At 31.6% G+C, this 25,658-nt stretch overlaps 1 protein-coding gene across 12 annotated transcripts in view; it reads left to right on the top strand.

Annotated features, from left to right (window-relative positions):
* Positions 1–25,658, top strand: part of CEP290 (centrosomal protein 290) — an 86,932-nt gene that overhangs the window by 19,402 nt on the left and 41,872 nt on the right. For 10 of the 12 annotated variants that reach the window (XM_025040987.1, XM_015598444.2, XM_015598442.2 and 7 more), the window contains exons 13-28: positions 515–638; positions 4,379–4,551; positions 5,248–5,410; positions 6,876–6,976; positions 7,049–7,136; positions 8,107–8,219; positions 9,395–9,487; positions 9,764–9,848; positions 10,472–10,614; positions 13,451–13,615; positions 14,001–14,150; positions 15,777–15,892; positions 17,155–17,257; positions 17,348–17,578; positions 20,883–21,056; positions 24,802–24,913. In XM_025040987.1, coding sequence (XP_024896755.1) covers positions 515–638; positions 4,379–4,551; positions 5,248–5,410; positions 6,876–6,976; positions 7,049–7,136; positions 8,107–8,219; positions 9,395–9,487; positions 9,764–9,848; positions 10,472–10,614; positions 13,451–13,615; positions 14,001–14,150; positions 15,777–15,892; positions 17,155–17,257; positions 17,348–17,578; positions 20,883–21,056; positions 24,802–24,913 — 2,134 coding nt within the window. Of the gene's footprint in view, positions 1–514; positions 639–3,011; positions 3,533–4,378; positions 4,552–5,247; positions 5,411–6,875; positions 6,977–7,048; positions 7,137–8,106; positions 8,220–9,394; positions 9,488–9,763; positions 9,849–10,471; positions 10,615–13,450; positions 13,616–14,000; positions 14,151–15,776; positions 15,893–17,154; positions 17,258–17,347; positions 17,579–20,882; positions 21,057–24,801; positions 24,914–25,658 lie in introns of those variants that run through there. The other 2 variants (XM_025040991.1, XM_015598446.2) reach the window with 2 other exon arrangements.

The following is a 25,658-nucleotide window of genomic DNA, read 5'->3' as shown; positions in this document are numbered from 1 at the left end:
CACCTGGTGTTCCTGGGTGGTCTCCCATCCAAGTATTAACCAGGTTGGACCCTGCTTAGCTTCCGAGATCAGGCGAGATTGGGCACGTTCAGGGTGGCATGGCTGTAGACTACATTTTTTTTTAACAAATATTATTGAATGAAATACTACAGAGTTAATAAAGTAAGAGAGAAGGCACAGGGCAAACATAAACATACAAAAGGTAAAAAGATGGACTTGGATAGATAACTAGGAAAAGTAACATAAAAATAGTTCTAAGAAGTCGCAAATATTAAAGAGTTCTAGAATTCCTATTTGCTGGAGCGTTAGCCATTATCTTTAAATATTAGAGTGATAGCAGTGTATATAATGTTGTATAGTGCATTTAAGGTATACAAAATAGTAAAAGGCATAGTTTTGACCCACGAAAAATATATTATACGACCTCGTTAAAAAGAATAATACCTACCTTTTTTCTTTTAAAATGTTAATACTTATGAAGAGATAATATATAATATTTAAAAATAACTTATAGGGTATACAAGAACGAGACAGTCAAATTAAGATGCTCACTGAACAAGTAGAACAATATACAAAAGAAATGGAAAAAAATACTTTTATTATTGAAGATTTGAAAAATGAGCTCCAAAGAAACAAAGGTAATTGAATATTTTGTAAGTATATAGTTAGTTTATATACTGCTACATTTTAAAAATATTTTTATTAAAATCACATGTCAATAGATATATTATTGATTTTTCTCTATTTGAATTTTATTTTCAAAAAATTGTTCTGTATACTAACTACTTTATATACGATATTAGTATTTAAATTTGTAAATGATAGGTTTTTTATAATTTTTCTCTGATAAAAATTACATTAAATCTATTACCAGATTGGCTGTATGGAAGAAATGAAATATAGTGGTATAATTTATTATATTTATTAACCCCTCTTTATAATTAACCTAGAATGGAAGAGAATAGAGTTTTGATCAATGTAGCAGCGTTGCCGATAGTTTTCAGAAGTAATTTGACTTGGCAGCATTTGACTTAACCTTACTCAACTTAATGTCTTATCATATTCTTCCTACTCTGGGTTATATGCTCTGAATGTAAGCCTTTAAAAACATCACTGGTTTTATATTTCCACAGCACTACATACTATAGTTATTTGAGAGCACATTAATGCAATCAAGTCATAATGAGTTCATGATGTATTTATTATAATTGCTGAAGATAAAAAATAAGGCACAGAGGGGAAGTAGCAAGTGAATCTATGTGTATGTGTGTAATTGTGAGTGAAATAATAGTGGTGGTAGTTGGCGGTTGGTTGTAATTTAGTTAGGCAAAAGCTTCACTGAGGAGATATTGGAACAAAGACTTAAAGGAGGTAAGGGAGTGAGCCTTGCAGATGTCTCCAAACTATATAGTACTATATAATAGTACTACTCACACAAACTGGGATAGTGCAAAGGCACTGAAACAGGAGTATACCAAGCCTGTGTGAGGAACAACAAAGAGGCCTTTATGCCTGAGCAGAGTGAGAAAATAGGGCAGTCGTAGGCAATGAGATCAAAGAGGCCATATAATGTAGGACCTTACAGTTCAATGTGAGGACTTTGGCTTTAATTTTAAGTGAGAAGGACCACCAAAGAAAGTTTCTGAAGATAGCAGTGATATAATTTGATCTAGGCTATGTCTGCTATAAGAATGTAGGAGTGGTAAGGACAGAAACAAAGACTTGTTAATAAGACTGTTGCAATAATATTAATAATAAAAATAATAACCTCTGGAGAGGTGATGGTAGCTTAGAACAAGGTAATAGCAGTGGAGTTATGAGGTGTAGTTAGTTCTGAAAGTATTTTGAAGGTGATAAAAATGGAATTTGTTTCCAGATATAGGATGTGAGAGAAAGTTTTCAGGACTTTCAGTCTGAACACTGGGGAGGGCTGTGGAAAGATCAGGTTTAGAGATGATCAGCTACTTAGTTAAACAGGACATGTAAAGTTTAAGATGCTTATTAGACATCTGAGTGAAAATGTTAAATAGGCCCTTGTATATAAAAGTCTGAGGTTCAGGAGAATAATCTAGGCTAATGATATAAACTTGGGAACCATGTGCATAAAAATGATAGCTGAAATCAAGAGGCTGGCTGAGATCATCAGGGGAGAAAATATTGGTAAAGAAGAAAAGTCTAAGTACTGAGCCCTGGAATACGTTTACTTTAGAGACTGCGGAGATGAAAACGAACAACCAGAGGAGACTTTAATGGCCAGAGAGATGGGAGGAAAGCCAGGGACATGTAGGGTTCTGAAAACCACACGCGGAATGTCATCAAGGAAGAGAATAAGCAACTATGTTCAGAGCTGTTTTCATTGCTGCTAGGTCAGTAAGAGCACTGAAAATTATTTGACCATTGGATTTAGCAGTGGTCATTTTTGGTTTAAGAGAATGGTTTAATATGAAACAACAAATATAGAGACTTTCAAACATAGAACTGTTTTTATGAAGTAAAGGAGAAAAATAGAGCGATTGCTTGAGGGGGAAGAAGGGTGAAGAAATGTTTTTCTTTTTAAAATGGAAGAATTAATGTTTCTAGATTAAAAGAAAAGATCTATTAAAGAAGAAACAATTGATGAATTGATGAAGCAGGGGAGGGAGAGAACTTCTGGAGCAATATCCTGCGAAGGCAGTGGGATGGTAATCTAGTATTCTAGTGGAGTAGTTGGTCTTAGGAGCACAGAGCATTCATCCACAATAACAGAAAGGAAGGTGGATTACATAGATACAGATGTAGGTGGCTGGATTGATGTCCTGATGGTATGAGCTTGTAGAACTTCTCTGTTGATTGTTTCTGTTTTATCAGTAAACAAAGAAATGAGGTTCTTGGCTGAAAGTGAGGATAGGGGGATATGCATTAGAAGTTTGAGAAGAGAGTAAAAAAAGAAAGTATGAAATGGTCATCTGGAAGAATGAATAGACTAGGGAAATGTACGATAGTTGTGAAACACCAAGGCCCACTTGATATATGTATTTCTATATGTGTGTTTTATGTATGTATTAGAATTATACTTCGACAGTAGTTTAGACTATTTTAAAAAAGAATTGACATTATAGATTTTGCATATTCCAGCCACCAGGAGAAAAAGTGGTGGTTGATCTCTGCTATCAAGTAAGGAAGAGGTCTTATCTAATGAAACTTCAGTTAGTCCATAGTCATTTGACCCCTAAAGTCCACAGAAGGTGTAATGGAATATACTGTTTTGTTTAACTTGTAAACATGACAGCTAATGGTTTTCTCTCTTCATTGGTTAGGATTAGGTTTAGCTATCAGAAACATCTGAAAAATGGGAGCAAAATTATGATAGAAATTTATTTCTCACTTGTACAGTGGCAATTAGGAAGTGACACTTCCTAATTCTAGACCATTGTATAAGGGTGTTGCCTTCATCTGGCTTATCCAAAATGGAGTTTTACTTCCACATCCATAATGCAAACAGCAGGATGAAGGAAGAGGGGGCAAGAAGCAAAGAGCACATCTGGATAGGCAGGTAAATATTGTGGAATAACTCAGCTCTGTCATGTCTCCAGCTAGGCTGTTCTCTCCAGAGAGCAGGGCTTATTTCTTACACACATGTGATCTCCCACACTAGTACAATGCCTATACATAAGTATATGCCTTATAAATCAGTAGATGTTTATTACGGACGAATATAAGAATTATTTGTGTCAAGATATTTTAGAATGATAGGAATACTATATTTTGGTTTAGCAACAATTTTATTATTATAAAATAATATAAGTAGGGATTTTTTTTAGCTAATTTAAGACTAAGTTTAGCAGCAGATGACAAGATAAATGTAATAATGGTTTAAACAGAATAGAAATGCATTTTTCTGTGATAGAAACAAAGTTGAGGCAAAGTTGAGGGTTAGTGTAATAGCTGCACAAATATTAGATAACCTTTATCTTGTTACTTCACCTGTCTCAACAAGTGATTTCGTCTCATGTTCTAAGAAGACTGAGTTCCAGCCTCAATATTGCATAATTCAGCTGGCAAGAGGGAGGAAAGAGAAAAGAGATTCACTTCTCTCTTTTAAAAACATTTCTTGAAATATGCACATGGACATTCTGTTTCTATCCCATTATTCACATGACCACACATAGCTGCAGGAGTATAAGTGAAAATTTAGTGTTTATTTCCAGTGGCCACGTGTCCAGTTAAAAATGCATACTTCTATTGCAGTGGACAAAAGGGTGGTTGAATATTAGGGACAAATAGCTGGCAGTCTATTTTAGTGACATACCAAATTTCCTGCTGTCCATATTGGAACCAGTGATTTAAAAGAATAAGTAGTCAATTCAATTCATTTATGATTTTTATTTTTACCCTATAGGAACATCAACACTTTCTCAGCAGACTCATTATATGAAAATTCAGTCTAAGATTCAAATTTTAGAAGAGAAAACTAAAGAGGCTGAGAGAACAGCTGAACTGGCTGAGGCTGATGCTCGGGAAAAGGATAAAGAACTAGTTGAGACTCTGAAGCGATTAAAAGATTATGAATCGGTATGTATTTTTATCTTACCAATCAAGGACTTTAGAATTATTCTTGCCACTCACAGACGGTTCTGTGCCATTTACTGGGTAAATTTGAAAACATTTCAGAAGTATCTTAATGATAAAGCTTATCCTAATTGATTTATACTAAACTATTCAAGCTTTTGGGTCTCACTTACTTTTTGGCAGGGGAATTGTTTTCAAACTATTCCTGCAGTTAATCAGCTTTGATGAGGCAGCAAGATTAGATTCTTTGTAATCTGTGTCATTGTGACACCACTGGTTAGTTTGATAAAAGTTACATCAGGAACAGTTTTGTTGCTTACATTGCCAATACAGCCTAACTTTGTACTTTTATATTTTTAAATCTGATTACCACTCCGGCAACTAATGACTTATATATTGTAATGGTATCACTGATTCACCCCTTCTATTCCTTTTCTATGTTTTATGAAGTGTTTTATATGTAATATTTTGAATCACTTTGCCATTAGGATGCTGTACCGGGAAATTTTAACTGTTCTATTTTCCATCATTATTACTGGATTTATTTTTTTTAAGCACAATAAAAAATACAGTTTAGTGATGTAAATCTTAGGTACATATGTACCTCCCCTCAGACTTAATAAGAAAATAAATTCATGCATTTGATAATTTATTCAAATAAACCATGTTATATTGAAATTAGATTGGATATTTCTCTAGGGAATATATGGTTTAGAAGAAGCTGTAATTGAAATAAAGAATTGTAAAAACCAAATTAAAATAAGAGATCGAGAGATTGAAGTATTAACAAAGGAAATCAATAAACTTGAGATGAAGATCAATGATTTCCTTGATGAGAATGAGGCACTTAGAGAGCGTATGGGTAAGTCATCTTTTAAGGTATGTAGTTTGCTCAGCCCTAACTATCAAGTAACTTAGTTTTTATTTATTATTATTATTTTTAAAAAGAATGCTTCTTTTAAAAAAATAAACTCTTCTTTACAAATATTTAAAACAAATAAAAAGAGCTGTTCTGATTGAAGCTGGATTGGGATTTGATGGGGTTTGGATGATGGGCCTGGAGCACTACTTTATGCTCAGTAATAATTACTTGGTTAAAAAGTGAAAATCTGCTAATACCACATATTAGAAGTTAACCCTTCAATTTTTTTCAACAAAAGTAAGGTCTGTATGACCCATTTTAGTTTTCAAAATGCTCTTGTTTCAGGTGAATTTCTGAGGACATTCAGAAATACTATTTAAACCTTTTTAAGATTTTAGTATTTTTATAATTTAGACTGCTTAAGTTTTTCTTTGATTATTTTAAGGTTGCTACAGATTCTAAGAAGTGATTGGTCAATATAGCTTGAGAGTTTGTATATTGATTTCAATAAATAGTTCATTAGTGAATATTACTAGTTTGAATGTTATGACAATCTTAATTGTTACTTTAAAATGAAAATAAAGGTCTAAATAATGATTTCATTATACTTAATAAATACCAGTTAATGCTTTCTTAGAATTGAAATGTAACAATCTGTAACAACTAGTTTCTAGAGAAAGGAAAAATCAATATTTTACACAGATTTTTTTTTTATGTGTGAAAAAGTATCTAATTAGGACCCATATTCACACTAAGACCTCAAATTAGACTTCTGATTATTTGACCTGTCAGATCACTGCAACTTAAATCTAGAAGTTCCTAAAGATGATTGAGGTATCCAGATTCACAAATACCAGATTTTTTATATTACAAAATCGTAAAGTTTGATTTATAATTATTTGAGATAATCCTGATATCTGATTTTCAGAGCATAGCTGCCTAAGTAATATGAAGTTAGGAAATGGGCTCACTGGACGTGTCAGACTAGTTATGATAATATTCTTGATACTGATATTAATAATGACTATTGTGTGCCAGGTACTGCACTAAGTATTTTATTTCAGTTATTTTTATTATACCCCTGACAACAAGCCAAAAAAAAAAAAAATACACTGTATTATCCCTATGACTTAGTTAATAGTTGAAAGTTGGAATTAAACCCCTCTGTTTTATTCCAGAGTTTCTATTCTTAATTGTTGTTATAGTACCTCTGTTACAGCCAAACGTGGAAAAGACAGATCCTAATACGTTCTGTCAAGATTTCCATTAATAATTGTTACAGTATTTAAATTTGAGAGATTACAATTCAAACATCAGGAAAATTCTTGCGCAAAATGTACCATTTTTAGTGATACTGACTAAATAAATTATAACCAGTTGTTTGATGATAACCAGTTCCTCTATTAAGTTTTTGTAGTTCATTTGAATGTTGATAAGGTTTTCATCATACTACTTTCTATTTTAGGCCTTGACCCGAAGACAATGATTGATTTAACTGAATTTAGAAATAGCAAAAGTTTAAAACAGCAGCAGTACAGAGCTGAAAACCAGATTCTTTTGAAAGAGGCAAGTGCAGTAGTCAATTGTTTATTTTCCTGGTTGAACTACAGAAAAATACTAATAGTTTGTACTTTATAGATTGAAAGTCTAGAAGAAGAACGACTTGATCTGAAAAAAAAAATTCGCCAAATGGCCCAAGAAAAAGGAAAAAGAATTGCAGCTTCAGGTATAGTCAGTTATTTCAAACCTTGGAAAATGAATTGTCTGGATCTGAAGTTTTCTGTATGTTAGAAATATTATTGCTATATTACTACGATTCTGATACAGGTTTAATAAATGAAAATGAGATGGCCTGATGGACAAAAAGTATGAGTGTCATTGGGTTCAGTCCTAAATCTGAAACCAGTAAAAAAAGAAAAACAATAAAACAAGTGAACAAAAAACAAACTTCCGAATCATAGACTTTTGAAAATTTATAGTAGTTTCTATTAATTTCTATACAACTTCAATAAGGTGTGATTAGTAATAATAAAACTTAGTAATTTTTATGTTAATATATGTTACTGTTAATATTTTCTCTGTCCTTAGCTATGCATTGAAAACTTTCTTTGTACATTATTCTTTACTACGTAATATTTTGTGGAATAAAAATGAAGATTTTTATTTGTTTATTTTACATGAATAAAGATAACACTTGGTTAAGTTTTTAAATAGCTATTAAAGACCATAGGGAAGGAATTTTTTTAACTTGGCGCAAGTCCATAAGTACCTATAAATAATAGTATTTTTTCTGTGTTTATTTGTTTTTGGTTTTTTAGCATTATGGTTTCTACAATGCATCAACAAATCTCTAGAAGGGCAAAACTTTATAAATGTGTTAACCAGTTTGACTCATTATTCTTGTCTATTTTCTTTATATGTGCCTTTTAACTATTTTAGTATAAATTAATACTTTAATATATAGAATGGGCAAGGAATTGTATAGAAGATAAAATTTTTATTAGTTTCTCATATTAATATCTTATTAAAAGTGTTAAATCAGAAGGTTGCATAGTCACCATGTGTCTCAAGGATTTTGGAAATAATTATTCTGCCTTTTGTTTGAATTAAAACTTGATTCTAGTTTTTAAGGATTAAAGTATTGGAATAATAGAATTATTTTTATGTTTCTAATTTGTTATATCTTTTATATGTAGGATTAACTATTGAAGATCTGAACCTAACAGAAAACTTTCTTCAAGAAAATAGAATGGGAGAAAGAAAATTTGATTTCATGAGCCTCAAAAATATAAGTGAGACACAATCAAAGGTAAACAGTATTTGCTATGGCAAAGAGAATAAAGAAAAATGTTATCAGTTCTTCCATTTCTGCCCCATTATCTCATTTTGGACATTGCTTCTTTTTATAGCTGTTAAATAAAAAATGTTTTCTTATTTAAAAAACCTTTTGTTTCAAAGATTGATTAATGAGACATTATTTACTCTGAATACAGATTAGGAGTTCAGATAAAATAGAGCTGCTGCATAGGAGAGCATCATTCAGTATTCCACAGTCATATCAGAAAGTGCCAGAAGAGAATATGACCATAAGATCATTATCAAGAATGTTATCTGAAATTCGACATAGTGTAGAAAGTGAAGTGGATCCTTTTGTCTCTTCAACTAGACATTCTTCATCCATACAAGTAAAAGATAATAATTCACCTCCAGAAACTGTTACAATAAGGGAGATTTTTAAAGCACCATGTCTACAATCTTTAGGAAATCTAGAATCGTTAGTCAGTACCTTTAGTAGGGAGAGTCATGAAGAAATAAACAACTACTTATACTCTACTTCTGACAACTCTGTGAAGAAAGTGTCAAGAAGCTGTCAGGCACTTGAGAAGACTAGTGTCACACAAAAGAGCAATTCATCTTTACAAGCCTTATCAACAGCTTCAGACTTAATGAGAAAGTTATCACTTAGGCAAAAATCTGCAATATTTTGTCAACAAATTCATGATAATAAAGCTGACATGGATAAATCACAAGTAGCAACATGGGAAGATGAGCAGGTTCATACCCAGATAAAATGTGCTGATATCAGTTTGAAAGAAGATAGAAGAAAAAATGAAGTACCCTTACAGACAGAGATTTTGAAAAGTAAACTTGACGTTAATCTTTCAGACTCTGTGCCTATTACCACACAATCAAAATTATCTCAAATAGATCCACTTGAAAATCTTATAGAACAGCTACGGAGAGAACTAGTATGTCTCAGATCTCAGGTGAGCTTTCCTCCAAATTATATTCCTAGGATTGCTTTTTTATTAACTCTTTTTAATTATTTCCCTAACAGAGTTCTATAAGTAATAATTACAATAAGATTTTTTCATGTCTCTGCATTAACATTCATTTATGAACATTCTACATTTAAAAATCAAAAAATGCAATACATTTGATATGAACTCACTGACTTGCCTAATTTATTAAATATTTCTTTAGAATGAAGTCATAGCACAGGATTTATTGATCAAGGAAGCACAGAGTAGAAATGCAGAAATTGAGATTGAACGTCATAGAAGCCAGGCAGAACAGGTAGTGTAAAGGCGGACCATTAAAAGACATGATTGTAGTACTAAAGACAGAAACTTTCATTATACCTGTTTGCTTTTTGCCACGGGTGTTGAGGGAGGGCGAAGGGGGAGGAGGATTACCTTCTGTTGTACATTTTAGATTTTATGATTGCTGCAATGTCTCTATATCTTGTTTTTGGTGTGGTAAACCTCAGTTAATCAACCTTTTTAAAACTTCAAAACTGTAAACTGAAATTTTGTAAAAAAATTAATTTTATTCTGTTTATGTTTTGTTTAGAACGAATTTCTTTCAAGAGAACTAATTGAAAAGGAAAGAGATCTAGAAAGAAGTAGAACAATAATAACTAAATTTCAGAATAAATGTAAGTTACTGTTAACTCTTATTTATCTATATTTATTTATCCTATACTGAAAATCATAGGTTTGAAAGGACTTTAATACATTCTCTGTTTTCTAATCTCCATAATGTGTAGATATTAGTCTCATTCATCCATTTGGTTTGCCTTGCTATATTCATTTTCAGAGGATATTCTTAATCTGAATTTTTTTGTGATAAGTAACTGTTTTTTCTCTTGTTCTCTAATGAAAGTAAACAAGTTTTTAAAACATTTAATGAGTAATTGGGGAGATCGCTTTATAAATTACATAAATGTCTAACCATTGTACTGTATACCTGAAACTAATATAAAATAATGATAAAAAATTGTTTAAAATTTTTAATATAAAGTGAAGGCAAAGTGTGCTTACAATTTATTTCTTTGAGCTATGAGATTTATATGTATATGTATATGATTTCAATAGATACATCATTTAGCTCAACTATGCATGTATTGGATTTGTAGTTGAACTTTTTTTTACATTTATCTGTATTGCATTTTAAAACTGGGTTATTTTTACTACATGTGAAATATTTGTCATCTATATAGAATAGTGTAAATTGTGAAAAAAGATCTATTCATTCAATGAGAAAAATATGTTATTTTAGTAAGAGAATTAGTAGAAGAAAATAAACAACTTGAAGAAGGTATGAAAGAAATATTGCAAGCTATTAAAGAAATGCAGAAAGATCCGGATGTTAAAGGAGGAGAAATATCTCTAATTATTCCTAGTCTTGAAAGACTAGTTAATGTAAGTTATTTTTTCATATTAATGGTTTTATTTTATTGTTTCATCACTTTAAAGATGTCGTTCCATTGTCTACTGGTCTCTATAGTTTCTGTTGAGACATTTGCTGTCATTTGAGTCATTATTCCCTTGTACGTAATATGTATTTTTTCTTAGGCTGCTTTCAAAACTTTTTTTTTGTATTTGATTATTACCACTTTGACTATAATGTGCCTGTGTGTGTGTGTGTGTGTGCGCACACGTGTATATATTTGTATACATGTATATGTATCTTGTTTGGGGTTTGCTGAGCTTCTTGAATCTGTTTACTTACACTAGTCACTGCAGTTGGGGAAGTTTTCCACCATTCATTTCTTCAATTATTTTCTCCTACTCCATTCTCTCTGAGACTCTAGTGAAGGATGTTAGACCATTTTGATACCATCCAAAGGTCTCTGAGACTATTCATTTTTTTCCCCTAATTTTTCAAATTTTTTTCTTCTCCCAATTGTATAATTGCTATTGATTTTTCTTCAAGTTCACTGATAACTTTTCTTTGTTATTTTCATTCTTCTGTTTCAAGGGCCAGCCTGAGACCTGGCAGAGTTTTTACACATACTTTGACACTCCCTTTTATTGAGTTTTTCCTTTCTTTCTAAGATTCCTCTATCATTTTCTTATGCCTTTGGGCTCTATCTTCAGGTTTTCTAGGTCAGATGATGGGGTCACTGCAACTACAGTCGGTCTTCAGAATAAAGCCTTAAAAATGGCAAATTAATTCCTTGCTGGTCCTTTCAAGTTCCAAGTCCCCTCCAAAATCTGCTTGCTTTTATTTCCTAGAACATTTAATTAGTTGTTTTTGTATTTACTTGTTAAATGAGGGAAGGTAGGTCTGTTAGGACCTTATGACATAAATCTACAAGTGTAATAGAATGTAGTAAGAATATTTTAAATACCTAAAGACTAAAGCATTACTACAGGGAATATTTTAGCAATCAAATAATATTCTACTTATATTTACCATATAGGGACTTAAAAACTTTACAGTATTAATGAGTGTTACATAAACTTGAATAAAATATACATTTTAGATTCAGTTTCTTAATATGTCACTTAATCTGAACATATTTAGTATTCATTACTATATTGTTTTCCTAATTTCTGCTTAATTTAAATAGAAAAAATCTTAATATTTATAGAATTGCTTTTTTAATGATAGCTAGTCAATAGTTGAAACACTACATTATTAGCAGAGAGAAGGAGAAGTACTGGTATGTTAAAAAGTTTCGGAGGCAAGAAAATCATTTGACAAAATTTATGAGGCCCGTTTGATTCCCTTTATATGTTACTCATTCTGACTTTGTTTCTCTGGTTGGCAGCTGCTTTGCTTCTGCTACTTTGAATGTCTAAAATGATTCTTGCTTTCTTATGTGAACATCTTTTGTCTATGATGCTACCCACTACCACCAATACCATCTCAGATCGAATTTTATTTTCCAAGGGGAACTCTACTTAGTGATCAAGTACACAGAATGAATAGCACAGGAAATTCTAACGTATTTTACTTGGCAGCCTCTGGCCTCCCCAGGACCACTGCTTCCATGGGTTTTATTTGCTTCTCTTCTGGGTTGTCATTACTTTTTCTGATTGATATGCCCTTTCTCAAATTTACAAATGACCTAATAATGCATCCTCAAGGAAATATTCAGAATCAGTGACACTTTAGATTAGGTAATTCTGGTTATTGCTACATTTTTCAGTGTCCTTAATCACCATTTAATTCAGTCTTATAATACCAAAAAGCCACATAGACAACATGGTGCTATTTTTTAGCAAAACAACTAACTAGACTACCTTGTCCATCAGCGTACTTTCTTATACCTACTTTTGTCTTCCTGGTGTCCCCTTTGAATTAGTATAACTTATTATTCCACGTGGTCTGCTCTTATCTCCTTAGGATAAAGGCTTATTTTTATAAATCTGCTGCCTGGAGTTAAACCCCAGATCACTCTCCTGAGTAGATTACATTTAGTTTCACTCCTCTTACCACTTTGTCTCTACATTCATTTCTGAAGCTTTACTTTGACTTTAAGAGTTTATTCCATATAGTTCTTTTAAAGTCCAAATATATTTACATATATGTATTATGTACATATGTACATGGCTATGTGTATATTTATGCATGCCATTGTTGGAGAAGTAGGCTAGTGAAAGTGCTTTGATAATTTAATATTTGACATTATTTTTGCCTATCCAGCACTCTTGGATAATACTATGTTATCATACTTAGCTTTTGTTATCATGTATGCTTCAACTGTGTGATGTTACAATGAAAAATTCATTTAATTGAATGTAGTAGCTATTTTATTCCTTTTCTCATGCTCTAAATTCAGATACTGTATAGTTTCAAAACATTTACTTATCTCTTTCATTTCGACTGTATAAAAACCTTGTGAAGTGGACAGAGCTAACATTATTTACTCTTCTTTAGAGATAAGGAAACTACGGTATAAAGAAATCTAAATCATTTGCCTAGCTAGTAAGAGATTAGTTAAGATTTGAACTCTAGTCATCTTATTCCTTTTTGGTTATTTTACTAGTCTACCAGTCTACTAAGATTAGCTAAATGTTTGTTAATTGTTATAATGAAGTAATTACTATGCTTGGTAATACCGATGTAAGTTAAACTAGAATTTTATAAATTTAAATTCATTAATAAATAAATTTGGTATGTTTTGTTATTTTGCATGGCAATGGGAATAGTAACATGCTTAAATGTGAATTTTATTTAAAGGTAGATTTTTTCCCTATGATTTAAGTGTTTCTTCACATTTCTTCAATGTAATCTAAAATGCATTAGGCTATAGAATCAAAAAATGCAGAGGGAATCTTTGATGCCAATCTGCATTTGAAAGCCCAAGTTGATCAACTTACTGGACGGAATGAAGAATTAAGACAGGAGCTCAGGGAATCTCGGAAGGAAGCTATAAATTATTCTCAGCAGTTGGCAAAAGCGAATTTAAAGGTGAGAATTTTATTAAATAAAATAAAAGAAAATGCTAAGCATATGAACATAGGTTTAATGTGATACTTTAAATTTTTTTAAATGACTACTTTATGAGGAAATCCCCCTTGAAATAATTCTTTCAATTTTAAGAAAACTCCTGTTTGGATTTTTCTTATAAATTCAGTGTAAAAACTAGTGCCTTATAATATAAAAGAACACAGAAATCCTAAGTGTATACTGGGCATTTCTAAGTAGAAATTATTATGGTTAAATGAATTCTTGGCAAGGCATTCATATATCTACTTTTTAAAAATATCCAGTAGAAGTGTAAGTTACTGCTTTAAACTTGTGTATCTTTGGGTGTAAGAGATGCAATTCACATTTCTGAACTGTTTGTTTCCAGGTAGATCATCTTGAAAAAGAAACCAGTCTTCTACGGCAGTCAGAAGGATCAAATGTTGTTTTTAAAGGAATAGAGTTACCTGACGGCATAGCACCATCTAGTACCAATATCATTAATTCTCTGAATGAATATTTAATACATATCTTACAGGTACTGAAAATTTTGCATGTGAATAAGAAAAATAATTGATAACATCTTTTTAAATTTAGTCCATATATTCCTTTGAATTCTTAGAATATTAACAGTGAGATATACTTCAATGGATTTTAATGTTAGATGGAATGTTACGAATAAAAGCAATTTATTCCATTTATCTGCATGAGGAGCATGTTGACACGTCTTGTTTGCATGAGTATTATTCGTATGAAATATATGACTGACAGAATAATACGCAGCTACTATAAGGTAGTAATGTATAAATGAAGTGAGCACTTTTATTTATTGCTAGTTGGAAAAGCAATTTAAATGAATAAAGCCTAATACAGTGTTTTAGTGTATTGATTGATATTGATCATTTTTTGTATTAACTGCAAGAAAAACTTTTTAAAACACATTCACTTTCTTCCCTTTACCCTATAAAGTGATAGTTAATCTATAAGCAAATTAAAAAGGGTACTGCTTGCTCTGTGTTTCTTTCTCACTTTTGCTATGTCATTGTCATTATGAATGGCCTAATGAGAGTTGCTTTCATTATTTCATTTGAAGTGTGAATACCCATGACATCACGTGCATTACAGTATAATTACAAAAATGTGTTCAAAATAAATGAAAATATGTTTTTGATTATAAACACTTGTTTCTCATTCCAGATAATCTATTTCTGAATAGACTTAAGATAATCAAATTATTGTTTTTATATTTGGGAATCACATTAGTTAATCTTTTTCTGAATACTGGAATTTATGTGTTATCTGAGTCACAAAAGGACAACCTTAACTACTTATTAGAGCATTATTTTATAATTTGTGTTACACATTACTTTTAAATTCATAATTTGAGCATTCTTTATGATTTCTCTCATTCTTCTGCAGTATAGGGACACTGTCAGCAAATAATGGCATTAGGGTATCATCATGTTGCTTGAGATTAGATTTTTTTTTTTATATTTATGTAAAAAACATGATAAGTACTGTAGTAGAATAGAGAACAATGATTGGGCATCTGAAAACTTGTTCAAAGTGGTAAAACAGGTACTTGGACTCTCAACCCTAAGACAGCATAGAGTGAGGGAAGTAGCAAGGCCTTTCGAGTCAGACAGACCTGACCTCCAGTGTTGCATCTGTATATATGTAAAGCATCTGGCATCGAGCTTGGCATATGCGCTTAGAAAATGGTTGCTAATGGTAATGCTAATGAGTTTTAATGTTGAGTAAATTACTTAATCTTTCTAAGTCTCAGTTTCCTTGTCTTTGAAATAAATAATTGGAAAGGATAATTTGAATGAGATGTGTGTATGTATATGTTCACAAAAAGGTATGTGGGGCTGAGTAACTAGAGGTAAGTTTGCAACTACTGTATCTGATCATTTTTGTGGTTACTATCATATGTGATAAAATTAATTAACCTGATTTATAGTAACACACACATTGCCTCATTCTATAGGCCTTAAACTAAGATGTTAAAAATAAACATAGAAATGATCTGTACTGCTTATGATTGTAGGGACTATTCTCCTTTATGTTTTTTTTGATAATCTGTCAGAATATAAATTTCTGTCTTCAAATTTAAAACGTATTCTGATGCATTTTTTATTCTTATTTCTAAACCTATTTTTAGGAACTAGAATATAAAGAAAATAAGTTAAAGAATGTGGAAGATTCTCTTGAAGACTATAACAGAAAATTTGCAGTAATTCGTCATCAACAAAGCTTATTATATAAAGAGTATCTAAGGTATAAGTGTAAGCAAAACATTATAAATATAATGGCAGCATTTTCTTATTAATGATTTAAGTAACTAAAAAGTATTTAGATATTTCGTTTTACCCTTCCTTCTTGCCTGTTCCCCTCCACTTAGTCTGTGTCTCAGTTTACTTATCTATAAACTTCTGTGATAATACTTTTTTCATAAGGTTGTTATGAAACAAGTGAATTATATGAAAATGCTTAGATATGAGCATTTTATAAATGTCATGGCACGTATGAACACTTTGTGTCAGCTGTTAGCATTATTTTTCATCATTGCCATCAAATTATTCATATATTTTCATTGGGAACGAATGTGTTTCTCTTTATCTCTGCCATCCCATTTATATCAACAAAATAATTTCCTTAGTAATAATTAGAATACCTGATGAAAGGTGATTTAAACACTAAGGGTGATTATTACCTGATTTAACAAGAAACCCACAGCTAATTGTAGGTAGGCCATATTTAGGAGTATTATAGTCTCAGTCGTACTGTCTCCTAGTGTGATTATAAAATAGGTACAGGAGTTCAAGGAAGATGGAACCATTTTGCCCATTAAAGAAGAGGGGCATTTTTTTCCCACATAACTTCTTATTTTTGAATAAACAGTTTTTCCAGTGGCCTCTGGCAAACTTTGACTCAGATTTTATTAGCCAGAATTGGGCTAATGAACTGTCCAAGTCCAAACTCTTCAGTGGCAGAGAGAATGACGACACCATAATTGTTTTATGCCAGGCAAATTGCAGATGACTAGAATGCCTCTTGGGTAGGCAACAGTGTCTGACATACCTTCTTTTAGGTCTAATGATTTCTAATTTTGTTTTTATTCTAAATATTTTGCAAGTGTTTACCACTCAAATTTAAGAGTAAAGTCAGAATATTGAGACTTGATGTCCAGAATGAGTTTGGTATATTGATTATTTTTCCAATTGTTTTCTGTTTTTAATAAAATGTTTACAAGATTCAGCTGCAGTTGTTGTATTGTAACAACTATCGAGTGATGATTCATGGAATAATGAAAATGATTTAATAAAATAATTTTTTTACATTGCATTTATTAAATAAAAATATAACTTCCAGGCCAAATCCTTTTTGAATGGAATTTTGACATTCTCATGTTATTAGGTATTGAGTAGTTATGATGGCTCCTGTTTTATGAAAACTTTTAAATTTCTGTAACTTAAAGTTATATCTTTCTGCATTTTAATGTTATTAGGTTTACTCTATTGTCATTTTATTTTTTTAAGTGAAAAGGAGACTTGGAAAATAGAATCTGAAACAATGAAAGTGGAAAAGAGGAAACTTGAGGATCAAATCCAACACGATGCTATAAAAGTAAAAGAATATAATGTAAGTAAAACACTTTTAACATCAATTTACAATATTGTATGAAGTAAGATAGCTAGATTCAACAAGTAATATAAATGTGTCTTTGCACAGAATTTGCTCAGTACTCTTAAGATGGATTCAGATGAAATGAAAAAAACACTTTCAGAAAATAGTAGAAAAATCACAGTCTTGCAAGTGAATGAAAAATCACTCATAAGACAATATACTACTTTAATAGAAATGGAGAGACAACTTAGAAAAGAAAATGAGAAACAGAAGAATGAATTGATATCAATGGAGGCTGAAGTTAGTGAAAAAATAGGACGTTTGCAACGATTTAAGGTAAATCTTTTTTTGTCTGAAAATTTTCAAACGTGAAAAAGAACACTGTAATGAACACCTATCACCTGGATTAATAGTTAACATATATTATATTCTGCCATAATTGCTTCATCTGTTTTTTATAGGAATGTTTAAATTATAGACATTTCTCTCCTAAATATTTTAGTGTGCATCTGTAAAATCAAAACTTTTTTAATAACCACAATAACTTTATTACACCTAACAAAATTGACAATAATTCCTATATTATGTAATATCCAGACCGTATTCACATTTCCTCATTTGTTCCAGGATCTAGTTACAGACTTTGCATTGTATTTAAATGTTATGTCACTAGTCTTTTTAATATAGAATCCCCCATTTTTTTCTTCCCTGAAAAATGTTGATGACTTATGTGATTATTTTTTTGTGTGATTTTACGTGTTCCTGTATCCGTTGTAGTTACCAAAGTTACCTCTGATAATATTCAGGTTAAACATTTTTTGCAAGAATACTTTATATATAATAATTTTTGCTTTAAAAGTAATATTTTATCCCTTCGAGAGTATCTGGTAGTCCCATGTTTCATGATAGATCGCTGTGTTAATGGGGAGATATATCTACTATTAAATGATATTAGTTAACTGTTTGGAGATGTTTTGGTACCATGCAAATAACCAGTTTGTCATTTATCCTAATAGCATTAGCATCCACTGATGATTGTTATTTCCTAACTCAGTTATTTCATTAGGAGTTGCAAAAATTATGATTTTCTACTTATACTCTCTTGTTTAATAATAGGTATTCTTTTGTAAAATAAAGACCTTTCTCTTATTAGCCCAGGTATTTCGTTATCTGGAAGTACAGCTGCTAATAGAAAGATAAAATCTTCATTCTTTCCTTTTAATGATGAGTTTTCAGAATACAGCGTTGGTGTACTCTGCCTCTACTTGGACCCACTTGCACTCTCCCTCACCCCCAACTTCCTCTTCTTTAAGTATCATAACAGACTTACACACATTGAAATAGTCATTGTTTTAACAGTTGGAGTCATTCTTCTTTTGTCTCAACTTTGGCCAGTGGGAACCCTTTAAAGCTGGCTCTTGTGTTCTTTTGACAAGAATCCATTAGTCTTTGAACCAGATTTCAAAGATTGGTTAGTTTTCTGGTACAATAAGATGCCCAAGATTTTCCTTGTATACTCATCCAGACTTGGAATAAGCCATTTCATTAAAAAGCTCTGGTTCTTTTTATTGGAGAAGGCGTTTAGATACCAAAAAACTGGGCACTAGGAGTCATTGCTCTCAGAGTGTCATTGGTGCTAGTTTCTTTCATTTGATAAATTAATAAAATATGTATATATTTAAACCATGAGTTCATATTGTTACTTTCAATTCGAATTTAACATTATAGGGTAAGTAATAGTATGGAGTTTTTAGTAACTTTTGATTTTATGCTTGTATTTCTGTTTTCTTAGATGGAAATCTTTGTTAAAATAACATCAAATCTAACATAAAAATAATTATTGTTTTATCTTATAATGTCCACACATTAATTTGAAAATAGTAATCTGGTATTGATATTAACAGTAACAACAGCAGTGCTGCCAGATATAGTTTAAACTTTTCTTACAGTTCTTATTTTCTTTAGAACGTATCTTACAAAAAATGTATAGTCAAGGTAACATATTCTGCACTAACTTGAAATAATTCCCTTTGTGTGGTTATGATATAAATTTGACATACAGTTAGGCTCATTTGATGTCTTTTCGATTTCAGGGATCATTTTTTTCTTGTTTTTTAATTTGAATTTGAATATAGATACGTTTACATATTCAAAAGATATAGTCAGAGAAATCTTCTGTTCCTATACCTTTCACTCCATTTTGCCCCACTCCCTATAGGTAACTGATTATCCTTCTGCTGTTTCCTTTGGCAAATATTAACAAACACAAAAAGATGTATGCCATGTGTACTCTTCTGTACCTTGCTTTATACCTGATGTTATATAGCTTATTGTAAGCACTGTTTATGTTCAGAAGAATGCAAAGTAAAATTAAAATGAACTTGAGTTCCTTACCATCCCTTTTTAAATATAATAATGGGTGCAATTATTATTCTATTAAACTTATTTTCAATGTGATCTTAAAGCTGAAGCCTGATGCAACCAGAAATCTATTGAAAAATGAAAGCTTTTTTTATTTGGATATATATTAAGGAAATTTTGAGACGTAAGACATATTCTTGTTATTTTTGTGTTAAGTTTTGTAGTATATACTTTTCTAGAGTATTACAAATATAACTAGCGTTTGAGAAGAGGGAAAAAAAAGACCTAGAATTTCCTTCCTCTTCAACTTGATTGTTCAACCTAGGTTTTTTTTCCCCTCAACAATTAGAAAGCCAAAAAGGGGGTGGAGGGCAGGTTATTTTTAAGGATGGGTAGTATAACTTACCCTACCCACCATAAAGGAAAAGTGAAACCAAATCCCAGGGGGTAATGTAGAATAGAATGTGCTTACTTACATGGAGAAGTTGTCAAAACCAGATCTGAAGCACCATTACAAATATTTTTTTCTCATTACTTCAGAATGAATTATAACTATAAATTCTTTGTCTTCCTCACTTAATAAATTTTATTGTTTCTTGCACCACCTCTTTGTCAGTTTACTTTGGAGAGAACTAAAAGTTCAGACATTTATTTTTGGTGTTAATACAGTACCTTTGAATAGTAACTTTTTATAGCTGTGTAGCTAATGAGTAGAACACGAGCCAAGTAACTTAAAGGCTTTGATATTATTATAGATAGCGATGATAGACAGGACTTTTTCTCCCTAAATGTTTCCTTCCTGTGAACAAAACATTTTCTTTTATCATAGTCTTTGTAACTATAATAAGCAGAAATAGCCAAGCTGTAAAGGTTACTTGTGGTAATGCTAATTTTGCTATTTAGGTGTCAAACTACAAGTTATTTTTTAATCTTATGAAATTTTGAAAAGGAAGCCAAAGATACATTCTGTGTGATATATTTTCTTGCTGCTGTGTGTTATGCTTTGCTCATATTAACTGTATTTCATTTTACGATAACGAGTTATAAGAGGACTTTATTGTTATTTTTATTATGATTAAAAATTACCAAATACTGTTATTTCTGATATGAAAGAAATTAATAATTATTGCAATATTTTCCTCACATGAGAAATCTTATTTTTTAAATGATTCTAAAATCTATTTTACTTTAGGTCTTATTATCTTTCTCAAAAGTGGCTAATGCTTCACCGGAAAAAAAAAAATACGTGAACTTAACTCAGTGTATCCTTATTTCACAGGAAATGGCCATTTTCAAGATTGCTGCTCTCCAAAAAGTTATAGATAATAGTGTTTCTCTGTCTGAACTAGAATTGGCCAATAAACAATACAATGAACTGACTGCTAAGTATAGGGACATCTTGCAAAAAGACAATATACTTGTTCAAAGAACAAATAACTTGGAACACCTAGAGGTAAGTGTGATTTTTGAACCTTGTGATATCAGCAATTTTTCTTGGGCGATATCTATATGTGCAGGATAACTTTCAGACAACTTCATCTAGGTCATCCTCCTTAGTCCACTTGAATGGTTTAACTGAATCAAACTTCCTTTTACCAGGCACTTAAAAAAGGAAAATGAGTATGGAACAAATAGGATATTATAGTCAAAAGGAAGCATCATTAAGTACTTATCCCTTTCTTTTCCCTCAGTTCTCAGAATAAATTATTCTCTCATGGTCCCTGGCTTTTCTGTTCCTTGGGATATATGTAGCCAAGAGTGGATGAGGTAGATAGATACTAATGGCTCCTCCTGGACCATGGATGAGCTCTATAAATTCCCATTCTTATGGTAGAGATACAGAAGAGTAAGATGGAGTATCGAAAGTTTCATTCAGTCAGTGACTATGGCCCAGACCCTTTGTAGTTCTCCTAGCCACTTAACCTCCATACCTTTTACAATAGGCAAAACAAGATCCTGGTTTGTTCATCTTCCTCATCAAAAATAGGGCTTTGTGTCATTTGGCTTATTCTCTTTTATGATCCTCTCATGAAGAGGGATACGATTGAATTTTGTTGGCTTAAAAGCCTTTACTTGCTTAGGAGGACACATTCAATAAAACAGGTTATTCTTAGCTTTCAGTGACTCCTACAAAATTATCTGTCATTATTAATATCTACTAGAAGTAATCATGATGAGTTTTTTACTTTTTTTTTCCCAAAGAAGTAATTATGTTGATTTTTATAGAAAATTCTGAATATTTAAGTGTGGTAATAATTTTCTTTTTTCCATTTTTGATATCTTTTGTCCTCTCCTCTCTGTTACTAGAATATCCTAAGTAATAAATCTCCCGTAGATGATATATCAATGAATAGACTTTATTTTCCCAAAGAATATTTGTATTTTTATTATATCCCTTTCTCTCCTTAACTTACCATATCTCATAGTTCTGAACATATATCTATCCCTGTTGGCAATGTCTTCATTTTATTCTTTTTTACCTTTATTGTGTTAGTCATTTCTCAAGTCCCTGTCTCCAGTGTTATGCCTTTCTTACCATCTCTAGCATTTTAAACATAATTTTAAACATAAATCTGACCATGTCACTCCCTTATTTAAAACGTATCAAAAGCTACCAGTCACTTAAAGAATAAATCAAGTTCTTACCCTTCACTTCACAGCATCTCCTGTGATGCTCTAAGGAGTTTCACAATTAATGTTTTAGAAAATGAACTACCTGTTTTCTCCAACACAGTGTTTTTCATTACATATATTCTTTTGTACATGCTTTTTCCTTGTCTAGAAAGCCCTTCTCATCTCCCAGTTTATCTGCTCAGTGAATTTCTGTTCATGTTTTAAAACTTTTTAGATATTATTTTTTTTTCTGAAACATGCTTTTTTATAGAACAAACTCACTCCCTCTGTCTATATTAGTTTTGTATCTAGCTCTGCTATTTATATTGCATCATATTATATGTGTTTATATGTCTACCTCCCTTACTGGAATATATATAGCCTCATGATATCAGGAACTCTGCTTAATTCATTTGTGTGTGTTTAGTACCTTATTAGAGCTAATAAATGTTGATCTCAGAGAGTGATTACTGGTGTAGAGCCATGGTGCAAAGGCCATCATATATGATTACTAGGAAATCATCGATGCCTTTTAAGAGTAAAGTTTCTGAGAATAAGGTGATTAAAATTGAATTTTAGAATATAAAGACTGCGGGTGATAAGGAAAAACAAAAACTAAATGGGTGATAAGGCCATAGAAAAACTGGAAATTTGGTAATAGATGAAAAGAGAAATAGATATGTATTAAAGTAGAATCAAGAGGAAGATCTGTTTTGTTTTACCACTCTTTTTAAATTTAGGGCCTATAGGGAGAGAATGATTGAAGATTAGAGACAAGACTGGAAATAAATGAGGGTGGAATACCAGGGCAGGAGGATGAAAATGGGATCTAGAGCAAAACCAGAGTTTTTCTTTGAAAGAGTCTAGAAATAAAAGAAAGAAAAAAAAAAGAGTAGAAAGATATTTAAAATACACTAAGTCCTCTTTTGCTTTTCTTCTGTGTATTTACAGTATATAGAACTGAGTTAGAATTGTGCATGTTACCAGAAAATCAAGTTTATTTCTTCATCTTGTTTTTCTTTTCATCATAATATCCTCTTAAAAAAAAATCTCACTACTCTGTTTTATTATTCTTCATAACTCTTATTACCTCACATCGTGTTATATATTGGCTTTCTTTCCAATGACTCCACTAAAACAGAAGTTTAAGATGGAATTTGTTTACCGCTGAAGTCTAGTGCTTAGACTACCTAGTACATAGTAGGCATTCTAATTATTAAAAGAAAGGATACATGGGCTTACAATATTGTACTTATGTGCCAACTCCTACATTTACATCTCCACTCTGACTTCTCAGAGCTGTCTCCTACTGTATGGAATTACCTACTTTGCAACTCATGTTTCAAAGAGATCTCAAATTTAACATATCCAAAATGAACTCCTAATGTCTATTTCTCATACTTGTTCCTATTTCAATATATGCTACTATTATCTACTCAGTTAAGGCATATACCTTAGAGTTATTCTCTAGTCACACCTTTCCTCTGTCATTTTTATTTCCCAAATGTAATTAATTCATGTGTCCTCTTTTTCCCATCTTTACTGCTATTAACCATAGTTCAGACCAGCATCATCACTCATCTAGACTTTATAACATCTTCCTAATTTCTGATTTCTCTGTTTATCCCTTTATTCTCCATATTGCATCCAGAACAATTGTTTGAAACTTGCTCCTTAGCATCTTTAAATGATTTCCTATTATTTATTAAGTTTAATTCCAGTTTCTTATTTTAATATACCATGCCTAGCCTGGCATGGCTGTTATCTCACCAACTTTGCCATATACCACTCTTCACTCTTATGTTTACTCACTATGCTCAAATCCTCTAGCACTTCAAACTTTTTCCTACTTTAGAGCATCTGGGTTTACCAGTACATAATTTCTTTCCATAGCTTATTTCTTGTCATGACTGGCTTCTTCTTAAACCTTAGGTTTCAACTTAAATACCACCTCTTCAGTGGTTAATAGCTTCTTTAACCACTCTTACCTAGATATGCCTCCTTTTATTATGACCTGGGCCCATATTCTGTTTTCTTTCTAGATCTTGACATTTTTAATGTTTTATTTGCTTACCTGTTTACTGTCTGCTGTCTTCCATACTCCTGCCATACACACATACCCACAGACAACAAATGGTAAGGCTTGCGAAGGCCAGAATTTTGTCTGTTTCTTTTCACCATGAACATACAGCACCTGTCACTGATGGCATACTGGGGATGCTCAGTAACTTTGTATAAATGAGGGAAGTAAACACTAGTTCGTGAAGGTTATAAAGCTCTAAGCATTCTAGCTTGGTCAAAATAAACATGGCAGAAGCTAATGCTCAGAAGTTTAGGGCCATATATTAGATACTCAAGATTTTGCTTATTTTAGAATAATGTTTTATATACATGTGTGTATATTTATATGTATATCCATATGTGTATCTATATATCTTTTACATGTCAGAGAACTTGATTTTGTAAAAAAAAAACCACTAGCTTATGAGTTTTAGTAGATGCTGCATAAAGTTAAGACAATGTCATTTTTGTGGTATTAGTCTGAATTCTAATGTAGTTTCTCAGTGATGTTTCTGATTATTCAGTGTGAAAATGCATCCCTAAAAGAACAAATGGAGTCTATGAATAAAGAATTGGAAATTACCAAGGAAAAACTTCATACTATTGAACAAGCCTGGGAACAAGAAACTAAATTAGGTAAGTGTTATGACTCCGATAATATAAAATGATTAAGATCTAATAATGAATACTTTTCAATTAAAGTTTCTTTTCTATACCAGATGAATCAAAAATATTTTGATAAAAATGAACTTTCTGCCTAATAGTTTAACGGGCATTTGATGAGTAATATCTTGTACTAATCTATACCAAAATTTGGTTTTGTTATTAAATTAAATTTGTTCCAAATAAAACCATATATGTTAAAAATTTAAGATGAATTTAGATGTTTCGAACCATTTAATAATCAAGACTTGTGGTAATTTTGAAATACCTGTATTTTAATGACGGTTTTATGAGTTCTTTCACTTACGTTACTACTGTTGGAGCAATCAGAGTTCCGGTAACACACCTATAGGTCCTTTTCACTGCTGAAGAAATTAATTTCAACTCAGCGAATATGAGAAATATTCATTTATTAAAAACACAGTATGAGGTATAAGACAGGTCAGTCCTATACCAGCTAGCCACATAGAAATGAGGTTACATACCCCTGGGGTGTGGTTACAGATTATAGCCAGGGAAGATGGAAAGCTGTAACCCTGAGGGAGGGAGAAGTCTGCATTATATTTGGGGGCTGTGATGGGGTGGTTCCAAAGGCATTCCTAGGTGATTGGCAAGTAAAGTCATCTTGACTGACACCTGGCTGCTATATAACTTTGCCTAGTGTGCTCGTGCTCACCCAGAATTCAGTCTGTTATAATTAGATTCATGAACTTCCAGG

The sequence above is a fragment of the Pteropus alecto genome, unplaced genomic scaffold (genome assembly GCF_000325575.1).
Source record: "Pteropus alecto unplaced genomic scaffold, ASM32557v1 scaffold76, whole genome shotgun sequence".
In the NCBI taxonomy this organism is placed as follows: domain Eukaryota; kingdom Metazoa; phylum Chordata; class Mammalia; order Chiroptera; family Pteropodidae; genus Pteropus; species Pteropus alecto.
Note: the sequence above shows the minus strand (reverse complement) of the source record. Positions and strands in the feature narration are given on the sequence as shown.